General features: G+C 43.4%; 1 protein-coding gene across 1 annotated transcript in view; it reads right to left on the bottom strand.

The window, feature by feature from the left end:
• Window positions 1-466: 466 nt before the first annotated feature.
• Window positions 467-18364, bottom strand: part of LOC149147534 (serine/threonine-protein kinase ATG1b-like) — a 208119-nt gene continuing 190221 nt past the window's right edge. Inside the window, exons 9-13 of the mRNA XM_089445382.1 lie at window positions 4128-4513; window positions 3620-3981; window positions 2961-3240; window positions 2684-2754; window positions 467-1075 (exon numbers count right to left, since the gene is read on the bottom strand). Coding sequence (XP_089301508.1) covers window positions 839-1075; window positions 2684-2754; window positions 2961-3240; window positions 3620-3981; window positions 4128-4513 — 1336 coding nt within the window. The 3' untranslated portion in view covers window positions 467-838. The remainder of the gene's footprint in view (window positions 1076-2683; window positions 2755-2960; window positions 3241-3619; window positions 3982-4127; window positions 4514-18364) is intronic.

Below are 18364 nucleotides of genomic sequence, written 5' to 3'. Positions count from 1 at the left end.
CTGCGATTTATGCTTATGTTCTATCTGCAATTTATGCTGAGTGACTGCTAATCTGGAAAAGATATTGAGCTAACTGTGAAAATTGAAATAAATTGCTCTAAGCATATAACATGCCTAAAATTAACAAGTGGAGAATATATATGCAAAATAATTGTATTAAAGCATGGCTACCACAGATGAACTAATCAAATCAAATAAATTAAGAATTAATGGTCTTTATTATCAATCATAAGTTTTTATATTAAATAGACGGCAGATAGGGCCATATTCAACAAGTTCAGCTGTGTATGCAGAGTTAAAGAAAACTACAAACCTCACCTGTCTTGCTACCGAGGATAAAAACATATTTTGGCAAATTTAAAATGAATAAGCACTCTAAAGGTTGCTTGTTTTTGTTCATCGACACAAAATGAAATATGATTGAACAAATTGCACAACATCAAGCTTTAGGGATGGTATTTCCAAGTAAAGAATAAATGAATATATATATTTATGTACAAAACAATCGTTTTTACAATAGTCATAATTGTTTCAGCTTTGGCAATTTGAGAGCTAAACAACTCTACTCCTTTCCCCAAGAGGCTGATGGATTAGGCAATGAATACAATAGAGAGGTGACAAATATCATTTTCACTTGCTTGGTTTTCAGTTAATTGCAGGAATAAACATGTCAGACTGAAAGATATCACACGGTGAGAATTCTGTTTGGAAGTGGCACTAAATACATATTTTTGACATGCCATGATGGATTAAATGTGGTCATAATAAGGTAAAAGATCAAATAGCCAGCGACAACATATACACCTTACAATAAGTCTTTGTATTGAATAACCACTTATTAGACACTTTGTAGGCCCTCAGGATGTTGAAGAGAAATTGTGTCCACACTGCATTGGTTTTGTCTAAATGTTAACATCTCAATGTATCGACGAAGACGATGTCGATCAGAACTACTTAGCGAGAAGGGTGGATTCAGTGTCAGAGATGTTGCTTCAACCAGAAGAAAGTACAACAATGTTGCAGACTTCGAATACAGAATTGCTGCATCCTTCATTCTACCCATCAGCTCATCCACCTGAAGTAATACAGAGTTCAGAAGATAAGTACCTGTAGAAAAACTTTTCTTTTAAAGAAAAAGAAAAACAGCATATACACTTCTATATCCAAGGAAATTTTTTAAAATTTCTTGGGTTTATGTTAATGTCAGACCAAAAGATACACTCCACAGACACATGTGTTTGTGTTAATGTTGGAAGGGAACCAATCTCCATGCCTAGCAGATGTGCCCCCTGCATTTGCCAGTCCCTGGGCACTTGGAGACTGTAAGGGGAAGTCCTCATTTGAAAGAGGACACCCTTGATATGCGGAACCTCCCCACTGTCTCCTAGGCATTTCCCACCAAAAACAGGCAGATCTTAAAGATGTCCCTTGATGGTTTCAGGACCTGTACACTCACTATCCAAACCAGCACTCATATGGTACTCGTTCTCCAAGAAAAATATTGAACTGGTTTGACTTTCGGACCATGACAAATAATATACATACATTGTGTGTTGGAATACTGTGTGGTATATTTTTGTAATGGAGGATAATCAAAACAATAGCATTGACTCCCTTGTTTTGCAGGTTCTTCTATTATGCTATATCTAGTACTTTTTTGGAAGGTGGGGATTCAATATCCAAACAGATTAGGTCTTTCAGAGCTATTATTCAAAAGTCACTATCTTATTGAGTTGTATCATAGTCCCAAGTTTCCAAGTATTTGTTTTTTAATTGTTTTTTTCAAATTAAAAGGCTTATGCTCTCATGGTCTCCTGACCCTTGGAAATTTCAGTGTACCTTCCACACATCCCCAAACCCAATTTCCCATCCCCAAATCAATCTTGGTCCAACCTACCTACCTACCTCTATATATATATATATATATATATATATATATATATATATATATATCACTGGCTTTTATTTTCTTAAGATGTTAGCACTGCCACAATCCCAAGTCTCTGAACATGCGTAGTCAATGGCATGAGTGGATTCTCATATGAAGGTGGCACTGATAAGATTGAAATGTATTCTGTACAAGTCAAGCAATCTATTGTTGACAAGCTCTGCTACTTGAAACAGTTCCCTAGGAAAAACTCCCCTGAGAGACATTCTGGAGAAATACCCATTTCCAAAACACCCAGAAAACATGTGGAAGCATCTCCAGACATTTCCCAGTGTTTTAAAACTGGCTCATGTGTTTGCTCTCCTTTTTCTCTAGACTCAGTCCCACCTGTTGTCGCTCAGATTGTACAGGCACTGCGACAATGACTCGGGGCGGGGGCTGTCACTCTGATCCCTGCCCACTCCGTTCTAGCTGTCTCCAAACAGCAGGCTATGGAGAGTAGACCCTATGGAAATGTGAAGATGAAGGACAAGTTGACACCCAAAGAGTGGGAGGCACAATTGAATGGCCTAGCTACCTGGTTAATTTTAGCAAGACTTAAAGATTAGATTAGATTTGAATATGAGACCAGTGCATTATGGAGTCAACTTCTTGGCATATCTATACGATCAAAATTGTTTTAAGTGGATATATATATATATATATATATATATATATATATATATATATATATATATATATAGAGTGGAAAGTATCACCGCTTGACAAATAGAAAGCTTCAGATGTATTACTTACAGCACCCTTTCTGCCCAATGCAAGAGCTTCCTGATATATAGCCTCCATTGCATCTGGCATCTCTGCATTGACTGTGGTTCAAAACACTAGGATTAATCTCGTTAGAAGTTGTCTGAAGACCAGTTACATTCTGTGCACAAGTGTGTTCATTGCTAATAGATATCATACGGTAGAGATACATTTATTATTTACCAAGTAAATGAAATTTGTCCTAGCAATTCAGTTACTGTACTAAAAAATGACCATAAACAATTTCATTCATGGAATCCATTTGTACCATCTAATGGGGCATGTTTTTCAGCTCGCTCAACTGCAATAAGGAATTCACGTTCCATCATAGAGCAAGCTGTTGCTGCTCCTTGGAAATCTACTTCTTCTGACATGTGAGCAATGTTGGCACTACTGTTCAGAGCCTCATCACTGATGATAACATCTGAGGAAGGACTTCCTCCAGTAGCAGCGGCAGCCCAGTCATAGCATATATGCAAGGCCTGCTTCCAAATAGCTAAGCACACAAGCTGAGATGAAAATGCCTCTAACTGCTTCTCTGCCTTGAGCTGCAGAGTCAAAGAGTGTTATAATAAATTTCCTAGAGAAGACAAACTCAATTTTTAACAAAAATTGATAAATACATTAGATACTTAACACATTCTTCTCAGGGCTACTTGAAAATCCCTTCCCCTAAATAGTGTTTAAAAAATTCACAGATGACTAATGCAGATTTGAAAATGTAAACAAATAATTGGAAGTAATAGCTATGCACAGGTATGTGACAATGAAAATACCATGAAAGTAACATGCAATGCAAGCTAGGTATCTGTATAGCTAATAAACTAATGAATATCTAACAATACAGAAGACAATATTGCTCAATTAAGGGATAAGACCATGCCATCAAGAACAAGAACAATCATGTTAAATTAACAAAAGTTATACCTTTTCATTTGCTAGCTCAGTGATTGCATGAGCACACCGTATTAATGACTGAAGCCTTGTTAATGGGTTCACTGATGGTTGTTCCATTATGTCCACTAAATCAGCTGAGCTGGGAGAAGTTCCTGATCGGATAGAACTACGATTCCCAGGGCTTTCAAAACTGCCCACGAAATCTACTGCAGCCCTATCTATTTTCATTGGTGCACTTATAGATGAACTCTTTTGAATGTTCTTTATCGGAAAACTGAGTACCTTAGCCGGCGACTTCCCCACCCCAGAGGCACTGAATGATGAAGAAGAAAGCTCTGTTGGTGTTGCAGCGACAAAAACATATTCTCGATCAATATACTCAGAGTCCAGCTCTGACAAGTCACAAGACCATGGTAGACTAAGTTAGAAAAGAGTTGGATATATCCTACACAAGCAAACATATCCCTTAATAACATAGAGCCCAAAAATTATCTCTAACTACCTATCTATAATGTCTCAGGCATAAATCAAAAATTACCTTTGGATAAAGGGGTGCTCAGAAATCCATGGTCCACATCAGGTACCAGTGCATTTAACAAATCACTATTGACAGGTTTTTGGTGCTTGTGGATAGGAATAGTAACTTGCTGTTTTAAGTCAACTTCTATGTTTCCAGCACATAATTTTCTACCTATAGGAGAATTTGTAGATGGAATTCTTCCTGTCACTACAGTACTGCACATAAACCCAGATGAATCTGAAACATTGATAGTGTTTTCCTTTGAGGAAAGAGATAAACTCTCCACTTGACCATGCAGATCATCATCCAAAGGAAAAGGTAAGTCCTCTAGTGAGCTCCCTCCAGTGTCACTCAATGGATTGCCTCCTGATATGGATGACTCTTTACTGAGACTGTTTGCAGGTCTGCAAAAAAATGTTTCAATGGAAGTATAAGCGAAAACTTGTAAAAGTAATGAAAATATTTAAAAGAACTTAAAACATTCTTGTGTATGCAAAAACATAAAAGACAGCCATATAACTCAACCTGATCGATATAGTAGAGAAAATGATGTTATCAAGTTATCAATAACTAGTTCTTAAAGTATAAGGCTTATACAATGCCCATATTCACTAGAATCACATTAACATGGTAAAGCAGCATAGCAAACAGCAACAGCCCACGGATTGTATCTAATGTAGTCATTGATACAAACTATAAACTAATTTGACAATTGTAAAGGTCCTTTACTTGTGCTGCTCAGCAGTAGAAGTTGTAATTCATTCCAGCTGCCTTACTAAGAAATATAATACAGAACCAATGCAATGCATGTTTTTCATTTGCGGAAAAATCCAGAATGTGCTAAAACCAATACATGAGTCAACATTAGGTGGACAAAAATCAGCTCATTTATCCATTAGAGAGATATAATAAATGAGGGAAGGATGCTGCCATTGCATATTTATTATTGACATAATTTACGAATCATGTGCTAAATATTTGAAACAAGAGTCATGCACTGGATGTGGTCCCTTCCAATGTTTTAAAAACCAGAATTGCCCAAGGGTATGCTAATTTTTACAGCTAGATTGTTCTCTGCTGTAGATAATTGCAATTTTTAAACTTTTCAACATTTTCATATAACGTTCACCCCATAACATCATTTCATCATTAGCAATTATGTAGAAAGAACAATAACATCAACAATGCAACAAAACAGTAAAGAACAGTAGAAGAAAAGCACACACAATAGAGACACCAGGATTTAGTTCAGAGACCTGGGCAAAAACCCACAAGGGGGAAAACCCAACCAGATTCTTTTTCTATTAGATATTCATCAAAGTTCAGCTGAGATACAAAGTACATTAATTATGAGACATCTTCATCAATCACATTAGGCCACCTAGGGCCAATCCAGCAACAGATAAGTTTACATTGGTCTTAGACATACTGTTATTACTGTCATCTAGATTGTAGTTGTCATTGTCACATCAAGGATTACTGTCACTATCATCCAACAAGATCATGCCATCACTGACTCACTGTTACATCGATCACTGTATCACTATTACATAGATCACTGTCACTGTTAGTTTCAAGTCTATAGATCCAAGTCACTATCATTATCACAAGCATAAGTATGACTGTCATATGTCACTGTCATGTAAATCATCACAGTGACATTGATCACTTTCTCACCATCATATGTCATAGGGATATTGCCATCATCACTGTTGACATAAAAACTTATGTCATAGCCATACTACATACTGCCTTCTAAGGACACAACTTAGTCATGTTGATACTGTTATGTTAGTTTTTGTAGCATTGGATGTGTTCTAGACACAAATTTTGTGTAGAGGCTAGAATACATGAGATCTCCAAAAACCAGAAATCATTTCTGGAAATTCCACGTAGAAATGACTTAATTAGATAATTAGCCGTTTTTAAAATATTTATTAAGTCTAAACTTAGGGAATATGACTAATTAATCAGAATTAATTAAGTCAAGGTGTGAATGTTCTAGAAACTCACATAAATTGACTTCAAGTTAATCCTAGCCATCTATTAAGATCTAATCTTGGACGTTGAAGTCTCAACAGAGGATTATAAGAAGAAGTCAATGAGCACTTGGAGAATACACTTGAGAGGTTCGATTTCCCAGCAGATCAATTTCCAAAGTAGCAACAGTCAGTTGTCGGAGAGAGAACTAGAGATCGAAGCAGTGAGAGAAGGCTAGAGACAGCGAAGTTGGAGGAAGATTTCCAGATCCGGTGAGTGCATTTGCAAAGAGGCAAAGAAGCCATAGTGAGGCTAACACAGTAGCCTCTAGAGGCAAAGTCGAATTGCTCGGGAGAAGTAGAATTTCAATGCTAGACACTGGGCAGAGGTTCCAGAGGCTAGGAGAAACGTTTTCCCAGACAACAACTGGTCAGATGGATTGAGGAGAAGCTATTCCAAGCTGAGAGCAGCAGCATCTGTGCTAGGGTGATGTAGTGACTGCGCAGAGGCAGTTTGGACAGCTAAATTTGGGCTGAGGTCAGTGTTGGGATTTGCCTGTGGTGTGAGGAATTTCTCCTAGCTCGATTTTCTTGCTAGTATTTCTCTCGTAGGATTGCCAGTTTCGGCATCCAATTGTACTCAGATTATTTCGCTGCTACTTAATATTAAAACCCTCAGTTGTTGCACCAGTTTTTCCAAGTTGGCTTTTCCTAAGACTTTTGTCCAAAAATAACTGTGTTATTTTATGTGTGTGCTAGCATTTCTTCCAGTGTTTATTTCTTCAGCAGTTTATTTGTGAAGATTGCAGTGTGATTGATTTAGTATTTTTTGTAGCAAACAGTAAATAAATTGTTAAAAATTAATTTAACAATTAGGAGAATTATTACCCGTTGTTGCAATAGGATTCGGGTTTTCGAATTTTCACATGGTATCAGAGCACAAATGATCAGTTCGAGAGCCCAATAGCGAAGGCAGAGGGAGTTTCGTTGTTCATTGAGGAGCAGCAGTTTGAAGCCCTAGAGGCGACGTAGTCACCTTGGCCAAGAGGTCGAATTCTTGAGGAGAAATCAATTTTTTCGAAGGGGCAGAAAAATTCAATATTCCCAGATCGAGGGTTTGCAAAGCCAGAGAGAGCAACCAATGTTTTTCGTAGAGAAGATCTCTAGCTGGACGCAGTAGTTTTGCAGCAATTGTTAGATAAGATAAGATAAGATAAGATAATTTTATTAATGTCCAACGAATGACCACAAAGTAGGTCAATGGGACTGTCGGTTACATAAGGGGGCCGTGCCCAGTAGGAGAACCAATCGGTCTCCTCAGAAAGACAAATGCTGAAAGGAAGATAGAAACTAAAAACGAGGCGGGTTGGGAAGAGCGTATGGAGCTCCGATCCCGGCCACGCCTGTTGATCTCTAGACTGCGTCGTAGTCTCACTAGTGAAGAAGACCCTGGGGACTCGGATGTGGGAGTCCACTACTCCTAGCATCCGAGGCCGAGAGAAAAGAGTTGTGGGTAGTTCAACAAGGTTTGCTGGTTTGAAGCAGTGGGAGCTGGTTGCCTCCCATTGTGTTGTCTCTGTGATTTAATGATCCTGGGCCGCCTCTCGGGGAGATGCCTGGAACAGTACTGTTGTTGGGCCCTCGTAAGTAAGGGGCCTCTCCTCTTAACTGAACAAGGATCTGTCGATCTGTGTGAGCCGGACTGATCGGTACTCGGACTGGTTAATCTCTTGACTCCTCGGGCTGAGGGGAGTATGCTGAAGAAAGAGGTGATCTGACGAGTAGTGTTGGGTCGGACGGGAGGCTAGAGGATATGCTCCCGATGCTTTAGAGTCTCCTGGATGTAAAGTGCGACACATCTCTGGTCCGTGTAGCTGAAGAAGTTGGATAGGTTCTGTGGTCCTCTGAACAGACAGTGGTAGCGACCTCTGATCTCATAATATATCGGACAACCGAAGATGAAGTGCCATTCGGTTTCCACCTCCTGTGTATGGCATAGCCGGCAAGTCCTGTCAACTCTCTCTATCTGGTGGTCTGTCTCTACCCGAAGCCTATGTGATCCAACTCTGAACTGCCCGAGGGGGATCCGAAGAGCATGCATCCAATGTCGAAGCGTGTACTGGGGGCGAACTATAAGCCCGTCTCTGATACTCAAGAAGTGCTCTGCATAGAACGCCATCTTTGGGCGCAGGCCCCCCGGGGGGTTAATCCATGTGGCCTAGATAAACTGCCTGTAGATGTCTTCCTTGATGATCTTATATAGTTCCTGCCTGGGGGGGAGTCCTCTGGGGGCATTCAGGGAATACCGAAAGGGGGGGAGATGATCTATATGGAGTCCCACTGCCTCGAGGAACTTCGAGACCCCTGTATACCAACACTTGGCTTTTCCTGGTTGGGTGCGGTCGATGGCCTCAGAAGAGCAGTAGGCTAGATAAGGGTACCTTTCGCGTCCTTTCAATGTATCTGCGAAGCTCCGGGCTCGGTGAAGAAAAGAGACCAGTCTGAAGGCTGTCTCAAGACGGAAGGGCTGCGCACCAAACTCGGCCAGTATGATTTGATGTGGGATAGTATGCTTGCAACGGATAATACGTCGGAGGAGAAGGGTTTGGACTCAATTGCTGCCCAATCAGACTCAAGCAAGGAGGGGTCCCAAATTTCCGATCCGTACAGGACTGTGGGTCAGATCAGGGCGTCCATAAGGCTCAATTTGGACGAGATGTCCTGGAAGTGGTGGCAGAAACATTGTCTCTCTAAAATGGCTAGAGAGCCATACCCCTTATTGATCCGAGGTTGCAGAGCTGGCCGCATACTGAACCGGGGGCCCGAAAACTGTACTCCCAAGTATGTGTAGCTATTGGTAATCTCCACTCTCTCTCCCTTGAAGAGAAATCGGAGGTCCTGAGACTTCTTCATCCCGTTGAAGACTATTACCTTTGTCTTACTCACGTTCACTGTCAATTTCCGGCGATCACAGAATAGGGCTAACGCATCCAGCTGCCTCTGGAGACCTTCTGGTGATGAGGATAAGAGTGCAATGTCATCTGCAAAGAGTAAGATATAGATCAAAACCTGATGAAGATAGCAACCGTCAAACTCCTGTATGTGTTCCCACAGAAAGGCTTCGAGCTCATCAATATATATCCCAAATAGGGTGGGGGAGAGTGGGCACCCCTGCTTAACTCCAATCGTGCTCCGGATGAACTCAGATAGTCCCCCCACAGTGCGAAGACGGCCCAGGACAGACTCGTATAGACGCATAACAGCAATCAGCCGGGAGTTTGAGGTATTGGTGTCTTTGAGTCGCTGTAGAAGATCCTCTCTCGGGACTGAATCAAAAGCCTTCCGGAAGTCCACAAAGCAGCAGTACACCTTCGAGGACCGGTGGCGTGCTTCTTCGATCACAGCACGGAGTGTAAAAATGTGGTCAATGGTCTAATGATCTGGCCTGAAACCAGCTTGGCCTCTGGCCCTGAGATCTCTTTCTTCAAAATCGCCGGAAAGCTTTCTATGAAGGATAGTGGCATAGAGTTTTGAGAATTTATGACCCACCATAGTTGTCCTGTAGTTGTTGGCGTCCGAGGTATCCCCTGACTTATGGATGGGATATATAATATGGTGGGACCATATGGGGGGGAACCCTTCTCGGACCACATGGTTGAAGAGATCTGCCAGGTATCCGACTAAGGGTTGGATGCCTTGTTTGAAGAATTCGGCTTGGAATCCTTCCTCGTCCGCTGCTTTGCTGCTATTCATCGCCCAGATGGCTTCCCTGACATCTTTATCGGTGAACAGGTGGCAGGAGAGGGGAGGAGATGTGACTTGGATCTGGGACTGTCCGGGAATGTCGTAAAGGCAGGAGGTGTGTGAGAACAAGGAGACTGGGTCGAGATCAGAGGGAGGAGGAGAGCGACGGGGGAGGATCTTGCCCCAGAATTGCTTGGGGGAATGGGTAAGGAGGGCGGAAAGCTCCCGTCTTTGTTGGGAGATGAACTGTCGTTTTTTGTGGCGGAGGAGGCGACGGTAATTCTTTTGGATGGCAGAGTATGAGGGAAGGGACTGGCGGAAGGCTTGGCGGAGATCCTGGTGGAGTTTACATTCTGTATCGTACCATTTGTTCATAGGGGAAGTTCCTGTCTTGCGGGAGGTTGAGGGGGTCCGAATTGAGTGTGGAAAGGATTTAAGCGCCGACTCCCAGATTGCCGAGGAGAGACAGTGGTACTTATCTGAGACAGTCTCGAGACAGGAGAAGTCATCCGTGTCGGGGAGGATTTGTCTGAGTGAGGAGGAGAAAATGTCGGGGTCGCCCTCATCAAAACGGAAGATGGTTCTACCTGGGGATCGGGGTCGGGGGTGGGTTGGTCGGGGGGGATCAAACTGAAGAGAAAGTGAAAGGAGTGTGTGGTCAGCTAGAGGGATGGGAGATATGGAGAGATTCCGGATAAAAGGGAGCAGTGTTCGACCGGTTAAGGCGTAATCCACCACACTAGCCCCTCCTCCATGAGGCCTACACGTGAAGAAGTGGGATTCTGGGAAGCGCGAAAGGCCGTTCAGAATTATTAGATCATGTGATTCGCCCAATTGCATAAGATGTCTACCGTAGGCTGTGATGGGGCCCAGAGCGTCCTCCGAGGTCCTCTGCAAGCCTACTGAAGCCAGGTCAACACCCCTAGTGCAGAACACATCCTCGGACCGGTCATGGAGTGGGACCTGCTGATCCTTGGTACGGGCATTGAAGTCCACCATAATGATAATTTCTCCATCAGCTGAGTATTTAGTGATGTCTGGGTATATGCTGGTGAAGGGGTCCCTTTCTACACCGTCGTGGATGGCAAACGGAGATGTGGTTGTGGGGAAGTAACAAACTGCAATAAAGATATCCCTCAGGGGTGGGGCTCTAGTTCTGGTTCGAATCCAAATGTATCTGGCGTACTCATCTGTATTTGCCACTGTGACTCTGTCTCTGAGCTCGTCTTTGACTAGGCACGCTACTCCCCCTGATCCTCTGACCCCCCCTGAGCTCCTTGTTTCCTGTCTACATACTGAATGCCATTGGTACCCTGTTATGTCTGGGAGAGGCCGAACTGGGCTCTCATGGGTCTCTGTTACTAGAAGGATATCTACTGACTCAAGGGCATCGTAGAGTAGCCCAGGCGAAGACCAAAAAGACCCATTTCCGTTCCAGCAGTGAATTGAAATCCCTGTTGTTCGGCGCCTCCCCAGGCGGACCCGTCATTTGGAACTGCCTCGTCGAGGTGTCCATCCTGGGGGGAAGGAGTCTCGAATGACCGCACGGAGGTTCCTTATGACTGCCCATTTTCCCGCTTGTCTTGTTGCAGCCACTTGTTCCCTAGCCTGTTTGAGTTCAGCCACCTGTGCCCGAGTGAGATCCTCATCAAGGAATATCCTGTGTGGAAGGTCGAATAGCTTCCGTTTAGCTCGAAGAGCATGTAGGCGATCTGTGGTATTATGGAATCAGATAAATAAGGTGGAGTCCTGTCCCAGCCAAGCTCTGTCTAATCTTATATCAGATATGTCGAGGGTGTCTCTCAAGAATCCTGTGGCCACCTCCATCGGATCTGCTGAAGTAAGAGGGAGAGGGAGACCTCTCACTTTGAGGTTTAGCTCTCTCGCTCTACGGGATCGTTCTTCCACGAGTTTGGCCTGTACAACTTCCTCTACTGCTGTGATAGGAGAGGATTTGTCTTTCCCCCGAACCACCTGTGCCCATGAGTTGATGTGTGTTTCTGTTTCCTGTCTGAGGGAGACCTGTTGTGATATAATCTCCTCCTGCTTGTTCCTGATCTCCTGGATTTCTGCATGCAAAGTTGTCTCTGTGGGGTCTTCCTGCACTGATTTCCGAAGGGATAAGTTTTCCCCTTCCACAATGGAAACTCTGTCATTGAGTGTGTTTACTTCGGCCCGGAGCTTGTCATTCTTGGTTTCAAGGGAATCTACCCGACGTAACAATTGTTTGATTTGAGATGTCCAGAAGGCGAAGTCTGACTCCATGGCAATGTCTCTGGGGCTATAGGTCTCTTCCGGTTGGTTAAGGCACTGGCGGAGGTAACGGGAAGGTCCTCTGTTGTTGAATGGGTTACTGAGGTGGATCTCGTGCTCTGGTTCCGTGTGTGTCTTCGGGGAACCCATATTTATCCTGTCATTTTAATCGAAAATTTGTAGGAGCAGACGAGGGTTTGCAGGGGCCGATGTGAGTTCGACGCGAGCAGAACGGCGCGAGCAGAGAGCAGATACGGGCCGAACAGAGAAGGTAGAGACGGGGGGCCGACGTTATCTAACGGGCTGACGCCGTGAGCAGAGACTGGACGCCGCGAGCAGAGGCGGGTCGGGCAGAGACGGGTCGAGCAGACCGACGACGTGCACGAAGAGATGGGCCGACGTGAGTTAACTGGCCGACGCCGCGAGCAGAGACGACGCCGCGAACAATTCACTGCATGGAAAGGAACTGTATTTTAATGGAAAGGAACTATATTTTATGGAACTGTATTAGAGAAAAACTAGCATCGAGAGGAAGAAGAGCACACACTGCGAGGGAAAATTATCCTTAGGGAACTTCTAGTCTCATGAAATTCGAATTCCCTTGCAGATCAGTAGTGCCCAAGTAGCAACAGTGGCCGAATAGCAGTAGCAACCGAGTAGCAGCAGTGGTCGAGTAACAACAGCTGAGCAACGGCTGAGTTGTTGAAGAATCTTAGGGAAAAGTAGTGTAGTGCGATTCTTCCTTACTTGATAACAATTTGTGGAGTATTTTTACTTTTCCTTATTAGCTTATTCATCTTCTTCTTCTTCTTAGTGCATATGTGTGTACTTCATCAAACTGCTACCAAAACATAAAAACAAGAACACACGAAGTTGGCTCTCTGCCAGGACCAAAACCTCTCTTCTCTTGAGAGGAAAACCCTTGAGTGAATTTCTATTATTGAAGCTTCTATTGATCAATGCCAAACCCTAGACCCTTGACAAGAGTATCCTCCAAGCACAAGTCAAGTCCTTCCTTCTTTCTGCACCTTATTCCCTAGCACTTCTTTCGGCACTTTGTTTTCCGACACTCCATCCTCCTTCTGGGACTTCGTTCTCCTACTCCTTGGTCGTAGGCTCTCTTATGCTACTTCTAGAAGAGATGTTTCGACTTGATCGTAAGTGTACCTACTCACATAGGATGATGTTTTTCTTCTCTTCACCAATCGAGCTGCTTCTTCATGTAAGATTGTAGACTTGATGTGGCAACACTGCAGCCCTAAACCTTGCACATGTGGGAGGTTTCGTGGTGTATTTGGTTCCTTTCTCCTTCATATGTGAATCTCTTATTTGTTCCAATGAGAGGCCTTATAGGCCTAAGCTTCTAGCCCAAACAATGAGAAGTATGGGAATGTTATATTGTTGTTGATATGTCCATAGAAAGCCCTCCATTTTCTCGCATGTGTGACTACGTTTTGCCCTCAAAACAAGCCGTCAATCTTCGCTTAGACTTCTCCCTCCTTCGATGCACTAGAGGCCCTTTATCTTCGGCTTGTCTCACTCTAATCTCATCTCCTTGTCTTCGCTTATTTCAGAGATCCTTGAATGTGTTATAAAGGAGTGGACATCCTCTATATATAGAGATATGTCCCTCCATTTAGACCGACTAGAAGGCCGACTTGTCACCTTGTTTGTAGGCCAACTTTGAGGGTGTTTGGAGGCCGATTTGTTGAGCAAAGTTTGGATAGTTTATATTGAAAAAGTTTCTTGATGGAGCCTTTGCATAGGAGTAGACTTGACTTTGCTTAGAGGTTTTTCCCTTTGACTTTAATATATATTTACACATAATGTAACATGCCCATATGGTCTCAACATAATTCTTTTGACTCGTTGACTCACCTATAGCACTTTGACATGTGCTAGACCTACTTCAATGAGCAAGAAACACATTTGTTGATTTGGGGTAGCATCGGATGTGCTCTAGCCATGAAAATCAGTGGAGAGGCTAAAGCACATGAGATCTCCAAGACCCAGAAATGGTTTGGGGAAATTCCACCCGGTTAGAGAGATATTAAAATAATTAATATTTTTAATGGAGTTCCTAAGTCTATAATTAGGAAAATTAAAATATTAATATAAAATTGGGTGAAAATGTTCTAAATGACATAGATCAAGACAAATCTAATCTTAGCTGTTGATCAGAGAATTAATTTCAGTCGTTGAAGACTCAACAGGAAAAGTATAAGAGGAGGCTTGAGGGTCGGTTGGAGATACACCAAGATTGATCAGTCAGTTCGATTTTCTGGAGCGAGGTTTGCTGAGAAAATTCGAACAAGCGATCTGAGTTGCAGCAAGGGGCAGTGAGTACATAGCAGAGAGGTAGAGATAGTGCCAGAGGGATAGCATAGTGATTGAGGAGGCTACGCAAAGGCAGCAGAAGCCACGCAGAGGTAGCGAGTGACTGCGCAAAGGCTGAGGGGCCTGCATGGGTGACGCAGAAGGCCAGATAGTTGACGCAGAGAGGCAGAGGGATGACGCAGGGGGCTCCAAAGCTACGTAGAGCCTGGGAGAAGCGCTGGAAGGATTTTCGTGGAGCAGACTTACTGAATATCTGCTTCTGAGGAGAGGTATTACGTAGATAGAAGTCTCTGTTAGGTGAGCCGGTTTGGCACCCTAGTTGTACTCAAGAAAGTTGCTTAATAATAAAACCCTCAGAACTGCTGCACCGTTTTCCCAAGTTGGGTTTTTCCAGGGACGATTGTCCAAAAATAACGTTGTCCTATGTGTGTTTGTCTATTATTTCAGTTGATGATCTGTATATGAGTTGAGACTGCATTTGTGCTTATTTTCAGTATTTATATGGTTAAATAACTTGTTAAGGAATAAACAAGTAGGTGAAATAAACCAGATAATGTAGGAAGAATTTCTGACATGTCAGACTTAGAAATTTCAACATGGTATCAGAGCATTGCAGATCACATGAGAACTGAAGGCACCAGCTGAAATCAGAAAATTTGCAACAAAAACAGTTGTCCCAAGAGACAGATTTGTTCCTAAGAAGAAGGTAGCAGAGAAGGAGTGACATAGAGGGCCAGCGTCATCATTTCGAGCTAGAGAGAGGGTCAATGCAGAGGTAGAAAGAGGCAAAAGAGGCTCACAAAGAGCCATGTCATCCTACTTAGCCAGGTAGGCTTGACGCAGTTGGCTAGAGGAGCGATTCAGCCTTGCCGGGATTGTGCAAAGCTGAGAGGCTTAGTTTCTTCAACTGCTAGGGCCTAGGGAGCTATGGGCAGATTGTGGATTGGGAAGCTGGTGGGGTGTTGTTGTTGTCGAAGCAGAACAGTACCTAACAGGACAGAACCAAGGTAGAGGGAGTCGCTGCCTTGAGGGATTTCTAGCCAAGAAATCCAGACCCAAGTTACAGTTGCAAAGAGGATCGAAGAGGAGCGGATCGACAGTTAGCAAGAAGATTTCCAGTAGGGAAATTGAGGCTCAAAGGGAGTCTAGGAGAGAACTTCCAAGAGGGAAGTCGAGACTCGGAGGGAGTCCAGAGGAAGAGCAGAGATGGCAATGAACGAACTGAGGGATCAGGACAGGTTGGACAAGGCCTCCAACTTTGTCATCTAGAAGGCCAGGATCCTGTCTGTTCTGGATAGACATCGCACCAAGGGCTTCGCCTTGAGAACCGTGTCTATCCCAGTCGACCCAGCTGATAATGAAAGGTATGAGGATGCAATGGCAAAGGCAAGTGCATAATCCTTAATGGGGTCAAGGATCATGTAGTACACGGCAAAGGAGATGTGGGATACCTTGACTACATTGTATCAGGGCACTTCCGTGCAGAGGAAGATGTTGGAGAATCAGTTGCGGTGGTATCAGATGCAGAACAGGGAGTAGATAGATCTATACCTCAGCAGGTTGCAAGAGATTCGGGACCAACTTACTTCGATAGGGACCACACCGGATAATGAGTTCATGGTGAGGACCACCCTAAATGCAGTCTCCGAGGATTGGGAGACATTTGTCCAAAGCATTTTGGGCAGAGCTACTCTTCCAAGATGGGAAGAGATGTGGGCAGCTCTTCGCCAAGAAGAGATCAGACGGTTGACCAATGCAAGGAGTAGTGGCAAAGGAGGTCGAATCAAGCAAGAAGAGGAGGAGGAAGCAACTCTAGCATCTGTGGGACAACATGGGAAGAGGAAGAAGAAGGACATCTCCAAGGTAAAGTGCTTCCATTGTAGGGAGTTGGGTCATTGTGCAACCTAGTGTCCCAGGAAGAAAAATAAGGGAGAGGCTTTTGACTCCAAGCTAGCTCTGGCTAAGGCGAAGAAAGAGGTCGAGACAGATGACAACTGTGCCATGAGTACTCATGCACCTCTAGAGAAGAGGTGGGGAGACATTGAGCTGTAGTACAGAAGATGAGGGGTAGGATCCTTGAGGTACCCAAACTCTTGGATCATATTCGGCTACGGGAGCCCCGAGTGATAGTAGCAAGATGACGGATGTCAATAGAAGCAATATGTGGATGGAGCAACAAGGCAGTGCTAGAGTGCAGAGGTCTGTAGCAGGCACAAAGGTGGTTGTAGCAATGCGAGAGGCACAAAGGTGTTGCAACAGCGCAGAGGCAGCAGAGGTAGCACAGGATAGCAGCAGAGGTATCTTCACCATCAAGGGGCTTCTAGACTGACAAGGATGTCAGTGGTTGGGTAGATCAGTTACTTACTTCTCGGTAACTGAGTTGCAATGCAGCAGTTAGCAATGGTAGTGCTATGGATAGCACGATGCAGCATGTTGAGAGAGAGCTACAGTGAAGATGCAGTGTTGGGAGGAAGGACCAACAGCAACACGGATGCAGAGGGAGTTGCAATAAAGATGTAGCAGTGGCAGTGGCAGTGGCAGAGCCATGGGCAGCAGTACAGGAAACAGCAGTGCAGAGGATGTTGGGTAGTAGGCCAAGCATCAGCACAGGTACCAGTGTCGGATGATCAGTGTGATGTTCAGTGGTGGAGCATTACTAGAGCTCATTTCTCGCTAAGAGGGAGTGTTGATTTGGGGTAGCATCAGATGTGCTCTAGCCATGAAAATTTGTGGAGAGGCTAAAGCACATGAGATCTCCAAGACCCAAAGATGGTTTGGGGAAATTCCACCCGATTAGAGAGATTAAAATAATTAATATTTTTGATGGAATTCCTAAGTCTAAACTTAGGAAAATTAAAATATTAATGGTTATTAATATAAAATTGGGTGAGAATGTTCCAAATGACATGGATCAAGCCAAATCTAATCTTAGACATTGATTAGATACTTAATCTCGGTCGTTGAAGACTCAAAAGGAAATGTATAAGAGGGCACTTGAGGGTGAGTTGGAGATACACCAAGATTGATCAGTGAGTTTGATTTTCTGGAGCAGGATTTGCTAAGAAAATTCGAACAAGTGACCTGAGTTGCAGCGAGGGGCAATGAGTACATAGCAGAGAGGCAGAGATAGTGCCAAAGGGTCAGCACAGTGATTGAGGAGGCTACGCAGCGGCAGCAGGAGCCACGCAGAAGGCCAGAGAGTTGACGCGAAGAGGAAGAGGCCTGACGCAAAGCTTGGGAGAAGCACTGTAAGGATTTTCGTGGGGCAGACTTGCTGAATATCTGTTTCCGATGAGAGGTATTACTGCCAAATAGAAATCTCTGTTGGGCGAGCCAGTTTGGCACCCTAGTTGTACTCAATAAAGTTGCTTAATAATAAACCATGAGAACTGTTGCACTGGGTTTCCCAAGTTGGGTTTTTCCGAGGATAATTGTCCAAAAATAACGGTGTCCCTTGTGTGTTTGTCTATTATTTCAGTTGATGGTATGTATATGAGTTGAGACTGCATTTGTGTTTATTTTCAGTATTTATATGGTTAAATAACTTGTTAAGTAATAAACAAGTAGGTGAAATAATCCAGATAATGCAGGAAGAATTTCTGACGTGTCAGACTTAGAAATTTCAACATCATTGACATACATTATAAAAATAATATTTCTTTTCTTGAATAAGTACAAATATCAAAAGTACATTTATGAAGACCAAACCTAGTTACATTTCCTTCAACACTCCCTCTTAACTAGGGAGGTATTCATACAACATTACAAGGTGTTTGGCTATTATCAATCTTTGAAGAATTCACATAAGAGAAACTGGATTAGCAATCCATCTGTTATAGCATCATATACATCAGCATTGTCATAGTGCAAGGCCTTGACTAACAACTCCATCTCTTCATGAGATCATTAGCTACAATGCTAGCGAGACCAATGATTCATAGA

The sequence above is a fragment of the Pinus tabuliformis genome, chromosome 9 (assembly GCF_031772625.1).
Source record: "Pinus tabuliformis cultivar Carrire ecotype Pingquan chromosome 9, CPIR1, whole genome shotgun sequence".
Classification (NCBI taxonomy): domain Eukaryota; kingdom Viridiplantae; phylum Streptophyta; class Pinopsida; order Pinales; family Pinaceae; genus Pinus; species Pinus tabuliformis.
This window is presented reverse-complemented; position numbering and strand designations above follow the sequence as displayed.